This window comes from Aegilops tauschii, chromosome 2, assembly GCF_002575655.3.
Source record: "Aegilops tauschii subsp. strangulata cultivar AL8/78 chromosome 2, Aet v6.0, whole genome shotgun sequence".
NCBI lineage: Eukaryota > Viridiplantae > Streptophyta > Magnoliopsida > Poales > Poaceae > Aegilops > Aegilops tauschii.
The window spans coordinates 94,226,515-94,242,168 of NC_053036.3; the positions used below are offsets into that span (position 1 = coordinate 94,226,515).

The 15,654-nt window shown below is 48.2% G+C and overlaps 1 protein-coding gene and 1 long non-coding RNA gene across 3 annotated transcripts; both read right to left on the reverse strand.

The window, feature by feature from the left end:
* Positions 1–3,751: 3,751 nt before the first annotated feature.
* On the reverse strand, positions 3,752–8,322 carry LOC109734329 (uncharacterized). 2 transcript variants are annotated; one of them, XR_012201912.1, is made up of 5 exons: positions 7,700–8,322; positions 7,081–7,156; positions 5,020–6,305; positions 4,490–4,603; positions 3,752–4,189 (listed from the first exon to the last, which is right to left on the reverse strand). It is a non-coding gene; the product is annotated as an uncharacterized lncRNA (long non-coding RNA). The 2 variants fall into 2 exon arrangements; XR_012201911.1 differs by having other exon boundaries at positions 5,020–6,254; positions 7,700–8,237.
* Positions 8,323–11,347: 3,025 nt separating this feature from the next.
* On the reverse strand, positions 11,348–12,887 carry LOC120974442 (uncharacterized). Its single transcript, XM_040400930.2, has 3 exons — positions 12,004–12,887; positions 11,782–11,890; positions 11,348–11,649 (listed from the first exon to the last, which is right to left on the reverse strand). Exon 1 carries the CDS (start codon positions 12,849–12,851, stop codon positions 12,027–12,029), a length of 825 nt encoding a protein of 274 aa, XP_040256864.1. The 5' UTR covers positions 12,852–12,887; the 3' UTR covers positions 11,348–11,649; positions 11,782–11,890; positions 12,004–12,026.
* Positions 12,888–15,654: the final 2,767 nt, after the last annotated feature.

Sequence of the window (15,654 nt, forward strand, 5' to 3'; positions counted from 1 at the left end):
GGTCGCCATCCTCGTCACCGGCTCGCGGCCCTCGCCCCCGGTCACCGGTCGCCGTCCTTGTTGCCGCTAGGTTGCCGTCCTTGCCCCCGCTTACCGATCTCCGTCCTTGTTGCCGCCCGGTCGCCGTCGTCGCCCCCGGTCGCCGTCCTCGTTGCCCCGGGTCGCCGGTCGTCGTCCTCGCCGCCACCGGTCGTTCGCCCGACTCCCCCGATTGAAGCTTTTTTGTCATTACCGCTTGAAGCTTTTTCTCCTGGCGGTTGAAGCTTTTTCATTGCCGTTTGAAGCTTTTTCCACCATTGAAGCTTTTTTCCCGCGGTGGAAGATTTTTCCTCATGCCACTCTTGAAACTTTTCCTCTAGCTGGATGAAGCTTTTCCACAAACGGTTGAAGCATTTTCTTCCTGGGTGGAAGCTAGACATGGCTGGACGGCGACGGTATTTTGAATGGATGTAGCAAAAAACTACACCGGTAGTAGCAAAAATAAATTACGGGTGCAGAAAAAATCAAATACCATCGCTGTCTTCGCGAGGTCGCAACTCCGCCTTACATGGATGTAGCAAAAACTTCAGCGGTAGTAGCAAAATTCTACTACGGTTGCAGCAAAATCATCGTTGTCATCGTCATGAGGTCGCAGCTCCGCTTGATGGATGTAGCAAAAAACTTCGCCAGTAGTAACAAATTCCAACTACGGTTGCAGCTTTCCCTTGTTGTGCAGTTGAAGCTTTTCTGTCTATGGTTGAAGCTTTTTTCAACAACTGTTGAAGCTGTTCTAAGTGACGGTTGCAACACTAGTATCCGCGGGTGCATCCAGCCATGGTGGCAGGCAGCCATGGCGGCCGGCGAGGGAGCGCCTGGCCGCCGGCGATGAAGGTCGTGGTCGCCCAGTCGCAGCCTGGAGGGGGGGGGAGGGGATGCACCCGCGTGAAGGCTGAAGGTAGGGGATGGATCTGGCCATGGCAGCCGGCGAGGGGAGCCTGGCCGCCGGCAATGGAGGTCGTGGTGGCCTAGTTGCATCCTGGAAGGAGGAGGAGGGAGGGATCCGCGTCCGTGAAGGCTGGAGGTAGGGGATGGAGTGCATAGGGAAGGAGGCGGGGCGCACGGGGCCACTGTGTAATGCGCGTTGGCCAGCGTGGCGTGCGAGCCGGCTGAAGCTTCGGCCGGTGCGTCGTTGCCAAACGATTCCCAAAAAAACAGAGCGATCAACAAATCTGCACGAATATTTACAAAGCGATCACTTAAGCGCGAAAAACAAAGCACAAACAGGTTGGACGGATGGACACCTAAATGTGAGATCACTAAAAAACATCTAGATATGACTTAGTTATTCTGTTTATTTATTTTGTGCCGAAGAGGGGAGGCCGGCCCGGGACTTGTTGCAGCTTGCTCTGAACATGTCATGTGCTTGCTAGTGGCCCTCTGGAGGTAAGAAAGTAAACATGTAAGAACATCTGAACAAAAAAAAAGTTTTATCAAAAAACTCGAGAATGGTTTTATTGCCTTGGAAGGCATCGGATCATCGTTTTAACCAACATGAGAATGTAAATACACAAAAAATTCAAAGCCAACATGAGAAGGTAACTCCTCCCGACCTCTCTCCCCCCGACCTCTCTCCCCCCGACCTCGCTCCCCCGAGGCGGCGGCGCCGCGCCGCCCCCGGGAGTCCCTGTCCACACCGCCCTCGGCCCTCCCCCTCCATCGCCTCCCACTACCGCCGCCGTTGCTGAGGACGCCGCGGGGCGAAGCCCTTGTGGTGAGGAGGCGGCGGCGGCGCAGTCCTCAGCCGGCAGTAACGCCTGGGGGCTGCGGCGTCCATCTCCCTCCTCCTCCAACGGCAGTGCGCAGCGGGTTGCCGGCGGCCAGGAGATCTCTGGCGGCCATTCGGATGAGATTTTGGCTGCGATGAGATCTGGTCTGGGCCCGAGGGGTTTAGATCGAGATCCACTGCGGCTGCGCCTCGTCTCGACAACGGCAAGAGGAGATCCCCCCTGGATAATCTTCACGGCACGAGGACGTCCAGGTCTCTTGGCCCGGGCATGGTGGTGGTGGCTGCCTTCTCCACCGAAGGCGGTTGGCCAGGCTGGTAGTGACGGATCTTGGATCCCACTATTAGCACCGGCGGCGAGTTGGGGAGACATAGTTGCCGGTGAAAACGAGGCGACTCCGGTCATGGCGGGCGATGGCGGCGTCTACATTGTTACCTTGATGAAGGCATCGTCAGCAACTATCGTCAACCTGCTCGTGCCGCTCCAGGAGAAATCCTAAGATCACCGGATCGGACGATGGCGGCGCTGCGGCGTCGTGTTCCCTATTGGGGCATCGTTTGTGGAGCGGCGCCGGATGGAAGAGGCGCGAGGTGGTGTGGCGTGCCTTCTCTCGCGTCGACGACGGCGGGTCTCGGCGGCATGGAGCAGCGGGTCTCGCCGATGGGCGTGTGATGATGGACGAGCGCAGGATGGTGGCGTTGTCTGGCGTCGTGGTGGCGTCGACGACAGCTAGATCGGGCAAGGTAGATGCAGCAGTACATCACTGAAGATGGATTGGTGGCAGGTGGCTGCGGCGGCCTCATACCCGGCAGGCGTCCTGGTTGAGGAGTGCGCCGGACTGGTGGGTGCCCCGTACCCGGCGGACGTCCTGGTTGGGACCTCAGGTCTTAAATGTTAGGTTTGGCTGCGAGGTCTGTTTGGTATTAGGCCCAGACTATCAGCATCCCTACATTAACTGGATAGGAGTAGCGACAGATGTTGCCTAGACGGTGGCTTTAGTCTTACTGTTGTATGACTGTAAGGTCTTGTATGAATAATTAATAAAGTGGCTGCATGCATCGTCCAGATGCAGAAGGCGGGGTCCTCCTTTTCTAAAAAAATGATGCTGAACGATGCGTGATATTTACGACAAGAAAACTGCGAGAAGAGAGCATGTGACGTCTACACACGTAGCAACTCACACTGGATATAAGAAAAAGAAGAAGAAGAAAAAACGTGTGCACCAACGATGTACTAAAGGGACAAAGTGCATTGAATTCTTTCACGAAAAAAGGGCATTGCATACGTGTTGTGTTGCGGGCTTGCAGCTGGTGCGCGTTGGACCTTTCTCTTTAACTAGATGACCAGTTGCGTCCACGGCGCAAAGACCAAGAGCAAGCTAAATATTGAAAGAGTGTGCATCAAAATATGTAAACACGGAAGGAAATATATAAAAATTAATATGGATTGATAATAGTCATACGGACAGGATTATCATAATTTTTTTACATAAGATCCAAAATGATGCCAGATATAAAAGTCTCAATAGGTACTTATAGTAATACCAAGTTACGTAGCAAAGGACTACTGTGACCTGCTTAGATTGGATAGACAATCATGCAAAGGCCCTTGGACGTGCACTTGAAGGTGAAAGCATATGTACACCCTTTCTTCATGTTTGCCTTATGGAAGAAGCTGCTCTAGTTCATTGTGAGTGTAGCCATGTTGTCGACGCCCTTGATAAAGAGGGTCATGACACTGGTGGTCCCATCTCCTGTACTGATTGGTAGCTCATCATGATCAGCATCCATGTGCGGGAAGAGGCTTCTCTTAGAAAAGTGTTCGCTAAACTTTCGTGTAACTGTTAATTCAGTATCATGTAGTGAACAACATAAAACATAAAAACCATGGAGAAAATGGCATTCAAGGATAGGAATTTCGTCAAAGGAGAATCAAAATATATGACAGGGTAGCCGCCTAACTGTTTTATGAAACAGCAGAAAAGATTATTTACCCCTAATACACAGTTCTTTCATGCTTTCTCATATATAGAGAATAACTATAAATTTTAGAATGTTATGTTATATCTATACATCAGATCACACAGACACATGGAGCTGCACAACAGCTACATCTTACATACAAAACTACTGGCACTAAAAGCATGGTCGATAAATCTATAAACTCTGCTGCTCTGCAGTTTTACAACGAAAGAGATAGCAGTAACACCAAACCTAAGTAAACCATATGTATCAGCCACATCCTGCTAAATTGCGTAGGTAACTTTGCTGCTTCATCCCTTTAACGATACACATACAACACTCTTTTGTTCAAAAAACAAAAACAAAATGGCATAGATATCCTTCTCTGAAGCTCAAATATATCAGTGATATTAACGGAGAGCACATTCACCTACCAAAGGGTATATATTCACTTATATCAAATATCTGCATATGAACAAAATGAAAATATCAGCCTACTTTACCATCTACCTCTCGACAACGAAACAAAACATAATACATTATATAATCGAAAAATCATTCTTTTCAAAGGTCCAGAAGAGTTAAAGGAGGCAATGCAAGGGAAAACAATGAAGGATCAGATGATTACTGGATTGATACAGTATTCAAGTGTTAACATATATAGTGGAAGTTCAAGCATGAGCTCACTCTTCTTTTACCAAATAGAAAAGGTGTGACTTGTAGAATGAAGAATCGATGCAAGAAAGTAAAGGCTGTGCAGAGTACCATTATTTCGATTCCCATGGTGAATTTCCATACAAAAGAAATCTTCAGCTTGATTGTATCTTTAGGACAAAACAACTCAACCAAATAGTATGCAATCAGCCGAGCTCGCATTTTCTGCACATGGAAATAACAAAACAGTGTCAATCAGGTTACCTTCTACAGAAATGATTGTCTATTAAAATCCACACATAATCAAGAGAAAACAGGTCGCATATCCATCAAATTAAATTTCTTGCACAGAGTAAAAAATGCCCTAAAATATGATCATGCTTTCTAGTACTCGCTGCCTGGAACTAACATGATCTAAATCAGAATTTTCGACAATTAATATATAAATTATAAGGTATAGTAGATGAAGCTAGAATTGGGCAATAATCACACAATTTGTTTGTAAGAAATCCAAACAGAATATTTGAATCATAATCTCTGAACATAAACTTGGGACAAACCAATGACATTAAAGCGAAGGCATTGGAATCAAATATGAACCAAGCAGTGAACATTTATTCAAGCTCAAGCTTACCGTATACCTTTTCACCCACTGTGATTAACATTCTTCCTACTAAACCTTCGTACACCCAGTGCCGCGCTCCTCATCTCCCGGTCTAACTGCCGCATCATTCACCATTGTACACCAAGTGGGGCCCTCCTCATCTCCTGCTCCTCTGCAGTTTCAACATTAGTAATAATTGAGAAACACCTACAAAGGTGGAATTGACATCAGCCATAAATCACAAATTCTAGGCAAAGAAAGAGAATTCCTATAAAGCAAGTATCAAAATATTGCTCCCTCCGAGATACTGCAAACAAAGAGCTATAGTTTTGAATATGATAACAGAACATCACTTCCGTTAAGCATAACAATGGAACAAAACACTATGTGTCTTACATTCAAGGATAAAAGGAGGCATCATATACACACGTGCTAGTATGCTAGATAGTACATTTTAAGTCTGGTAACATTGAAGTAACCTGGAAGCATATCTCAGCAAAAAGTTCCAAAGAAAGTGATTAGAGAATCTTCAAGCAGAACCTCTGAAAATAGGCAAGAATAAAAGAAATCTCACTGGGTAAGACATTACAACAAACAAGTACTGGCAACCGGCACACAGCAGCCACCTCGACCCAGGCTTAATCTATCTCAGCAAAAGAAATTACACCTAAGGAAAAGAACTTGCAAGCATGTTCTTACTATGTGAGCACAGAGAACAGAAAAACTGGTTTATGATCCCACAATGCTACTAAATTCCTTGGCCCAGTTAAGGTGTTGTTCAACACCATCACCAAACCTGGAGTAAACTGCGCTTATCTCGGCAGTAGCCACACACCGGTGCCAGCTACGCAACAGCAACGGCGAGGAGGCTGGCGGCACACTCGAACAACCATTCAAAGCTCTTCAGGTTGTCTATCTCTCTGAAATTCCTCTCTTTTACCAGAAATTAGACACGGTCAAAAAGTCAAAGAAATAAAGCATTGTTGTCATTCTTACGGCAAAAAATACACTGCTGGTAACAGGGCTAGGCACAAATATGCAAACCAGACATTTTGCGTGTTTAAATTATGAATCGGCACACAACGCCATAACAAAAACTTAGTGAGAGATCGTTCATATTAACAGCAAGTGCTCCTACTCTCCTGGTGAAGATATCCGCCCGATCCAAAATCATGGCGCCTCGAGCGCCGGGCAGGGAAGGTGGCGGTGCAAGAGCAGGGGAGGCGAGACGGCGCGGAGAGAGGAGAAGAAGGGCTCGAGGACGGAGAGGTCCTATGGAAAATTGAGAAATGTACACGACCAGTTTACTGCGTTGTAGTACACCTATAAACATTGAAATCATGTCGGAAGATTATGACATAATATACAGACATTTATAAATTGACAGTTGACACATGATGTTTCATAACCTAAGTTTTGCCAGCTGTAGGCTATTAGAGAAGTGATGCATCACTACTACTTATTAATCCTGATGAAAAGGCTAGAGTAAGGAATTGATATATAAGTATTAAATTCAAGCCAGCACAAAGTATGGTTCTATCCATCCTGTTTTGGCACATAATATTTAATGTATAAGGAGTAATGCTAAAAAGAAATGCCCCAATTTTCCTAGATAAAAATTTGGTGCATCACTTATATTTTCAGTTTCAATTCATTCGGCCTATAGATTGAGTTATGCTTAATGTATGGAACTGAATTGTATGTACAATGCTTATTTGGATTTTTACAAAATTATATCTTATAGTGACATCAGTGCTACTACTCAAGGCTTTTGTTGTAAATGAGTTGTGGAGAACTGCAGATTCAAATGGTTGGAGAGCATCTTCTGCACCACACACCTATTGCCTCATCTTGTGTCATTCTGTGTGATGGCAAAATATAATTCGTAAATGCGATCTCTCTACTTACAAACCCCACCAAAAGAATCTGAGAGCAATGTGTATTTGTGTGGCTGGTGCAATGGCGGCTTGACCCAACAAGGCGACAACAGCTGGTGCTCGCGTTTGTAACCTCAAAGGAAAAATGTGTGTGTGTGTGTGTGTGAGAGAGGGGGGGGGGGGGCTCACATGCGCACTTGGGACGGGCTATCCAGTCTCACCTGATTTTGCTGCCAACTTCCATCAGTACGCCTCCTCCTTTGCATCAACCATTAGTCATCACTCATCTATCAGAACCTGGAAACGAAAAAGATTAAAAGATTGTGCCCATTAGGTAGCAAAACAACAACCACCTTAGCTAGTTTCATCATGCAGCAGGACTAACTATGGTATGAATTTGAACCAAAGTTGAACAAGGCGCATACAGGACCTCAAAGGGAATCTGAGATATCATCCAAACAGCCATTGCAAACTACAAAATTTAGTAAGCTCCTACACAGGAAAGAACCTGGGAGTCCAGTGGCATCTATCTAGAGCTAGATGACTCCATGAAATCGCACGTACAGGAGGTTCCGCCTAGACACAAACGTACTGCTGCTAGTATAGGAACCAATCAAGCTGCCTGTGTGGTTGAGCTAGCTTAGTATGTACAAATAGATGGGATCATTGAGAACCGGGGAGGCAGGGAAGGGGAAGAAGAAGAGCATAGAAGAGATGGATTCCATCAACAGGGAGGGCCGCTGTGGGGGGGAGGGGGGACGCGAGAGGAGGGAAGGCACGGGATGGATCTCACCGGCGCCGTCGAGGAGAGGAAAGAGAAGGGCGCGGGAGGGAGCTCACCTGGGCCACCGCCGACGGCCTCTGGATGCCGCCTCGATGTGGTGGGTGGGGTTGTGGAGGGCTCACGCGTGGGGGAGTGGAGAGGTGGAGCTGCTCCTGCCGCCGTGCGTGAAGAAGAGGCCGGAGCCCACCGCGGCTGCCTCCGCGCCCACGCGCCTCGGATCTGGCTGCCGCGCCACCGCCTGGTCCTCCTCCTCACGCATCTTCCCCCTCCCTCTCCTCGCTCTCCTCACTCCCCGCGACCAGCGCGCTGGCGCCGACGGGGAGAGGAGAGGAGCCGACGGCCGTGGCCTCCTCCTCCTCACGCATCTATCTCCGCCCTCTCCTCGCTCTCCGCAAGCCGCGACCCGCCCACTCGCACCGATAGGGAGAGGAGAGGACCCGGCGGCGGCAATAGGGATGAGGGCGCCGACGAGGAGAGGAGAGGAGCCGATGGCCGTGGCCTCCTCCTCCTCACGCATCTGTCTCCTTCATCTCCTCGCTCTCCGCAAGCCGCGACCCGCCCACTCGCACCGATAGGGAGAGGAGAGGACCCGGCGGCGGCAATAGGGATGAGGGCGGGGGGAGGAGACGCTGCTGCCCGCCCTGTCGCTTCTCCTTTTTCTCTGGTTGTGCTGCTGCCCGCTCTGGATGGCCTGCAGCCCACGATCATTGCATCCCACCCCTCTTTTCCAGCATAACAAGCACACGCACGCACGCAGCGACTGAAACAACGGCCCGCGCTGTATATTGGCCCACACGTCATCAACTCTAAAACGAACCAGCAGCCCACAGTCAACGCCTTGCGGGAGACGAGCGCTCCAGTCCACCCCTCTTTTTACCGCAGAGCACCTCTTTTTCTCACATGCATGCACGCATGCAACGCACACTGCATGGCTGGCCCACGCAGATGTGTGGCCCATGTGTCATCCACTAAGCCGCAAAAACACAGAGTGAGCTAGAACTGAGGGCCAGATCTTTGACAGCCAGCCAAAAAGTACTGAAAACTTTACATCGATGCATATTGGGTGAACCAGATCGAAGACAAAACGCGATGGCCTCAGGTATGCGGGTAGCGTAGAAGGGTTTATATGTTCAATTTGTACTGTGTGTTTGTGCTGCTTGTGCATGACGAGCAAGGGATGGGCTAGCTTAGCTAGATACAGCAGTGACATACTCCTTATATTTCTAAATATAAGTCTTTTTAGACATTTTAAATGGACTACAATATATGTAGACATATTTTAGAGTATAGATTCATTCATTTTGCTTCGTATGTATTCGCTTGTTGAAATCTTGAAATCTTTAAAAAGACTTATATTTAGAAATGGAGGGAATAGACTTATAATGCAGATGAGATGTGATCAAGCATGCGCCACCGCAACCGCGAAACATAGGAACGGTAGGTACGTCCGGCAGCGAGCATGAGCATGACGCTGTGGCTGTGTGCATCGATCGACCGGCTGGCTCAAGCATGCATGCATGCATGTGCGGTCTCTGCGCCATCTTATTCCCTTCCGGTGAAACCTTTAAACGTCCTAAGCTACCACCGTCCAGCGAGAGCGACTCGTGTTGGATCAATTATTTACAGCCCGTCAAGGCCCCTGCTCTATCTAACAAGAAAAGGAGACGCTGCACCGATCTGCACAAGGCCATCAACATCAAGTCTTGCACCAATTCGATCCATCAGAGCCTGCCCGCCTTTCTCATGCATGCATGATTCAACACTACACCATGGGGTCGCTCGCTAGAAGGCCCCCGACCATCTTATTTCGGGACCAAGATGTGATGTGATGTCCTAGTTCCACTGTTTACAAATGAATGAATACTTCAGCCCTTTCCCACGAAACAAAAGTAATACAGTACCACATAATTTTCTTGAAATGCATCAACATATCAAAGACCGCATCCGCATGGCACATGAACAACTTCGAGATGGCCTAGTTGAGCATTTGTGGTGGTTCCGTGGGCAACAATTTCTCATGTCACTTCATGTTTTAACTACAGTAGTTGGTTAATCAAAGTGTACATGCATCTAAAATTTCACTTCAATGGCATCAAACTTCGTGAAGTGGGAGGCTCTCGTGAAATCTAATATTATTTAACATTACAAAAAAGTATTTGTCTTCCACCTTCGAGTGATTTTACGATTTCCTTGGTATCTTTGCCGCGTCTGTGTTGTCGATAATGGAAGTGGGTGAAACGATGTCTTTACCTCTAACTAAGTTTTGGTGATAATGACACATGATTAGGGGATAAACAATATTCATGAGTATATTAACAAGTCATTAGTCCCAAGGAAATGAAGTATAAAGATGCTGGAGACCCCAAAGAAAAAAGATAAATTAAAAAAGACAATGTATTTAAATGTCATCCTACAATTTATCTTTGTGTCTTAATAAAAGCATATTATTAACAGGGGCTTCGGCGAATGCCGAAGAGTGGGGATTCATGACAAGTAACAATCTTAAGCATTCCCAAAGACTTGAGACAAATGTCAAAAGGTAACCTCTACAAAAAAACATGTTATAGGAAATCCTAGCTAACCCAAACACATGCACTTGCACAGCGCCTTGGGGGGGGGGGGGGGGGGGGGGGTTAGATGCCCGGAGTCACCCAGATGGGTGAGTAGTGAGCAATTTTTGAAGAACCATATAAAAGCCACCACTCCTTCCCTGTCTGGGAGGACAACCAAAGTTGAACTCTTTTGAGATTTCGGGGAATTCTAGACAATCTTGAGCCCCCCCGCCCGCATTGAGCTTACGGATAAGCCACTTTGTCTTGTATGCTCTCTATTTTAGTTATTTTCATCTTCTCCGGTTATTAATGGAATTAAGTTCTCTCTATATAAAAGCCTAAATCTAGATTGGAATGGTCTTATATAGCTTGATTCCATTAATTGGTTACATTTTAGAGAACTTAAAATTTTGCAATCCCTAAACTAAAAATGTGTAGCCGCATATTCACTCCCTTGGTTGAACCTTCGACTCTTTCATAGGTAAGATAAGTCAAAGTGCACAATCATCGAATGCAGTATGATCATAGCATCCTCCGCCAGTTGCTCCAACATATGGCACATACAATGTAGAAAATTTCAATAAAAATAAAATGAAAAATGTTTACTAAAACCTATCGATACGGTATCTAGTGTTACATATCGATGCTAGAAATGCAATGGTAAAAACAGTTCAAAATTATACCCTTTCTAAGTTTGAACAAAATAGCCCTTGTATCGGTTTGGCCATTTGTGCTTTATATATAAAGACCGTTTTGTGAAGTTTGAACAAAATATAAATGCATGAAATAAAGGACGGGAGGGCAAGAGGTTGAGCGCAGGTTAATTTATGTAATATACATGGTTCTAAATACAAAAAATAAAAATCAGTGATGTTTCCCTTTATTAGTTGAATGAACTACAGTGATGGTTTGGATTGTGCACGAAGTCTACCAAGCTGACGATTGCTCGGTACATTTGCGGCGGTTCATGTGGACACGCACTGCAGTCGACTCCAAGCAGGGCGCACATGCAGCTAGCTGGGCAGCTCATCCGGAGATGCATGCTGCTGCTCACATCAACAGTTTATTACTACACAGTTCGATCGTACTCGTACGTGCAGGCAAGTCAGCACTTCATCAACTCAAAAACGAGAAGTTGGCACTTGATCAAACTGGGGTGCCAATCTTGCATTGCATGCCTGATTATTAACCAATTACTGCTACAACTCAGTACGACATGCATACATAGCTAGTCGAAATTAACACAGGAGTAGGCAGCCATGCATGCACCTACCGATGGACCATCCACATACACTGTTCTCGAACACTACTGGTGAACAGAAAAGGAAAAGGTGGCGAAAATAACGACTGATTAACACTCTTGATCTTAAATGGCGGATTAATTGCTGTAGCCTGTTTCTCGCTTCTCATCATCTTTGTCACCGACCCTCTGGAGATAGTTAAGAAGATACTCCCTGCGCAATCGAGAGTGGCCAACATGCATGAGTATGTAAGCAAACTGTAACATAAGATTTTTATTGCAATTTTTTTACCTCCCTCTCTAAAGAAATATAGCAAAAGCAAAAAAGAAAAAAAAAAAGGAGTACCTGCCGGTGTTGTCTTGTCTTCACCGGCGACGGCGAGAAGGAAGGAGAAGGAGTGCAGCAGTCAAAATCAAGTTGGCTATGATGAAAGCTAGAAGGCCTACACGGAGAACTGTGGAAACCAAAATTTTTTGTGTATCAGTGCCAGAGAAAGAAAAGAGATTCGTTTTTGAATGAAAGGAAAAGGAAAGAAAGATTGTAGGCCGTTTAAGATCGAGAACTCACGGCTGCTGTGGTAGCTGGGGTCGTCACTCTGGTCGTTGCGCGGCACCAGTGCGGTGGAGACCTCGAACTGAACGTGGCAGTTGAAGCCCACCACCGCGGCCGCCGCGCCACCATCGCCGCAGGCCACGTCGAGGTCCCAGCCCATGGCCTCCACCGAGTGCTGCACGCACCGGCCGCAGTCCGCCGCCGTGAGGTCGCCGGCGCAATGCACCCGCACGTGGACCGTGCTTCTCACGACGGCGTAGTCGTAGCCGCAGCCTCTCTCCACGATGGTTTTGTGAACCACGCGCGTGTTGGACGGCATCGCCGGCCTGGAGAGCCTTCCGGCCGAGCGCTGCACCATGGCGACAAGCTCGGAGCTCCTCGTGCAGGCCGGCGGAGTAGACCCCGGTGCTGGTCTCAGAGTCAGAAGAAGCAGGGAGCGCGAGGCGGAAGCGCGCTAGGAAGGCGTCCTCGCCGGGCGAAGAGAAGTTTGTGTCGGCGTACCAGAGCGAGCAGCGTTGGCTCAAGATGCCGGCTCGGCGGCTGGCGGCACCGCATCCGGCGGTGAGGTTCCTGGCGGCGTCGGACAGGCACCGGGCGCACTCGGAGCCTGAAGGCAGCGTGGTGGAGTCGCCGAAGCAGACCCCCCGGGCGAACGCGCCGTCGGAGTGCAGGGAGGCGAAGCCTGTCGGCGCGGCTGCGGAGGGGAGGGCGGCGAGGAGGGGCAGGACGGTGGCGCGGAATGCGTCCGTGAGCGCCGGCGCCGGGTGGCACCGGAGCACTGCAGCAAGCTCCTCGCTACAGGTGACGGCGGCCGGCGCCACGGCGACGAGGAGGAGGGAGAGGGCGATCGCTGCAACCGCCATTGATTGCTTGTGTTTTGAGCTGGTTGGGATGGCACTTGGAAGTTGGAAGTGGAGAGGTCGATCGAGCGCCCGGTCTTGGTATATATGCGGTGCGTGTCTGTGGTGGCATGGGCAGGCGCGGTGATGGTTTACCCGCTCAGTTACACTTGCGGTGAAAGAAAAAATCACCCTTGCGTGTTGCGGTGACGACGAGAGTATATAGCATAAAACTACCACATTACAGGCTATGTCTACCAAAAACTACCTGTTTTTTAATTTTTCAAAATGCTACCATAATTTTGATTCGCTGTTCCAAAAAACCCAAGTGACCAGGTGCATAAGTTTTAATCATGATTATGACATGGAGGCCCCGCTCGTCAGCTCCACATGGCCAAAAAAAGTCAACACCGTGATGTAAACGGTTAGTTGACCGTTATGACATGGTATATGGACCACATGCCACCTTCTTCTCCTCTATCTCCCTTTCTTCTCCAGTGGCCTTCTGCTGTTCCCGTGGCCTGCGTCGCCATGCTCCCAGTCAAGCAGCAGCAAGGGGGCGACAAGCAATACCAGCAGCAGGGGGAGCGGACAGCAGAGGCAGGGGCGGTGGCAAGCATCAGCTGCGGGCGGCGCACGCAGCAGCACGACGAGCGGCAGCAAGAAGCGGCGCAAGCAACAGCACGCCCAGCAGTAGCGGCCGCGGCGCAAGCAGCGGCGCAGCGGCACGGCAGCGCGGCGGCAAGCAACAGCGCGGCAAGGCAGCAGCGCAACTAGCGGCAGCGGCGCGGCAAGGAGCGGTACGGCAAGCAGCGGTGCGGAAAGCAGCAAGCAGCAGCTCGGCGACCACCACCATGGCCGGCGCCACCACGGTCAAAGGGGCCTGATTGCTTTTTATGAGAAGTTACAGGGACCCGATTGCTTATATATTGTTTTGAAGGGACTGACATGTGGGCTCCATCTGGTCGGCCTAACGGTCAAAGTTAATGGTTTGACTTTGATGCCACATCAGACCTGACGGGTGGCCCAGCGTTGTCATAATCATGATTAAAAGTTAAACATGTAGTCACTTGGGTTTTCTGTAACAACGAACCAAAATTGTGGTAGCATTTTAAAAAGTTAAAAAAAGGGTAGTTTTTTGTAGACATAGTCTGTAAGTCGAAGCAGGCGGTGCCGTCTCAGTTGTCACGAGCAGGTGGCAGGGTAGGTTGGTTGCAACCGCGCCGTAGAACCGATCGAGGAAGGTACTATTCTACTCTTGAGGAATTTTTTGAGCCGCCGTACGTCCTGTGTATGCGATTCTTTGTGCTCTAGTCATCTCCCGTGTCCGCTAATTAATGGCAGGATAAATTAATCCGAGCAATGCTACATCTACAAACGAGCTAACATAAATTTTACATAATTAGCCACATGACAGATAGTGATTGGGATTGGAGGAAGGAGGGGCCCACCCCCACTTAAAATCAGGGGCCGAAAGAGAATTGTGAAAGGAAAGTTACATAGCCTTTCGTAACTCGTTTCGTAGGTGTAGAATTATCGAATTAATCCCCTTGGAAGAGCTCTTGGTCTAGCTCGCCTTGGCTAGCTTGCGGCAACGATATGGCATCCCCCTTGTCATCGCCGACCAGCGCCGAGTTAGTCCGGCGCGGCGCGGTGCATGACATGGTGCACACGGGGACGGTATTGTGCTGGGGCTGTGGCCGCCTGCGTGACATGAGGCGATTCGTAGAGGAAAATTCTGATCATCCTCAGGAATGAAAAATGTTTTGGAGAGTCCAATCCTTCAAAAGAAAAATGACTGGGAATTCCCGACGTAAAAAAAATGGTGCGTTGCACACTTGCAACTGGTGCATGCTGGTTGCACCTCCTTTTTTGTGCTTGACAGGCAAGGTAGGTCTAACTAGCTAGTAGATGCTCATCAGGCTCCCGTCAACGTCCTACCGTCCAGCGACGGACGGACGTACGCTCGCATCAATCATCTAGGTACTGCCCGTGAGGCCAGCCGGGCAGCCTCTCCCATGCAAGAGAAGGAGTTCCCACGCTGTGTTTATGCACAAGGCCATCAATTCTGTTAAAATGGAGATCGAAGGAAATCGACAAGTGATAGAGAAAGAATCAGTTTTCTTCATTGATCGATGGATTACATATATATACCCCCCGAGGGGGCGCGTCACACAGGCGTGACGTTTCGGAAGGACGCGTCGAACAGAAGCGTCCGTCGGTTACAAGCGTAGATTATCTCTAATTACACGGGTTAGATAAATCTCAACACTCCCCCTAATCTATGCTTGTCCATGTAACTCCATCAGTCTTGAAAAAATGCTCCTCCAAAAATCTTATAGGAAAAATATGAGGAGCTATGTGCAATATGCCATCAAAAACTCCTTCCAAAAACCCAATGGGAAAATAAAGAGAAAATGACATATCACAATACTTGTATTACTATTGCCTCATTAAAAACCTTTCATAAGAAACCATTCCGGAAAACTCATAAAGGAAAAGAGTGCAATACAAAAGATCCGAAGATCTCAAATGGGTTATCGTTCAGGAGTGCACTCCCCCTGAACCTTGCAAATAACAAAATCATCTCATACCAATTCCATTAACTTATTTCTGAAATGAAGAACTTGGTAAAGACTTTGTGAATAAATCACCAGAATTATCGCATGACTTTATTTGCAAGATATTTATCTTTCCACTGTCCTCCAACTCATGGGAAAGAAAATACTTTTAGAGCTATGCACATTCTAATGTTGCTCTTTATAACATATCTGCATCGATCTATGTAATACAAAACAACATTATCTTCATAGATAATGGTGGGTGA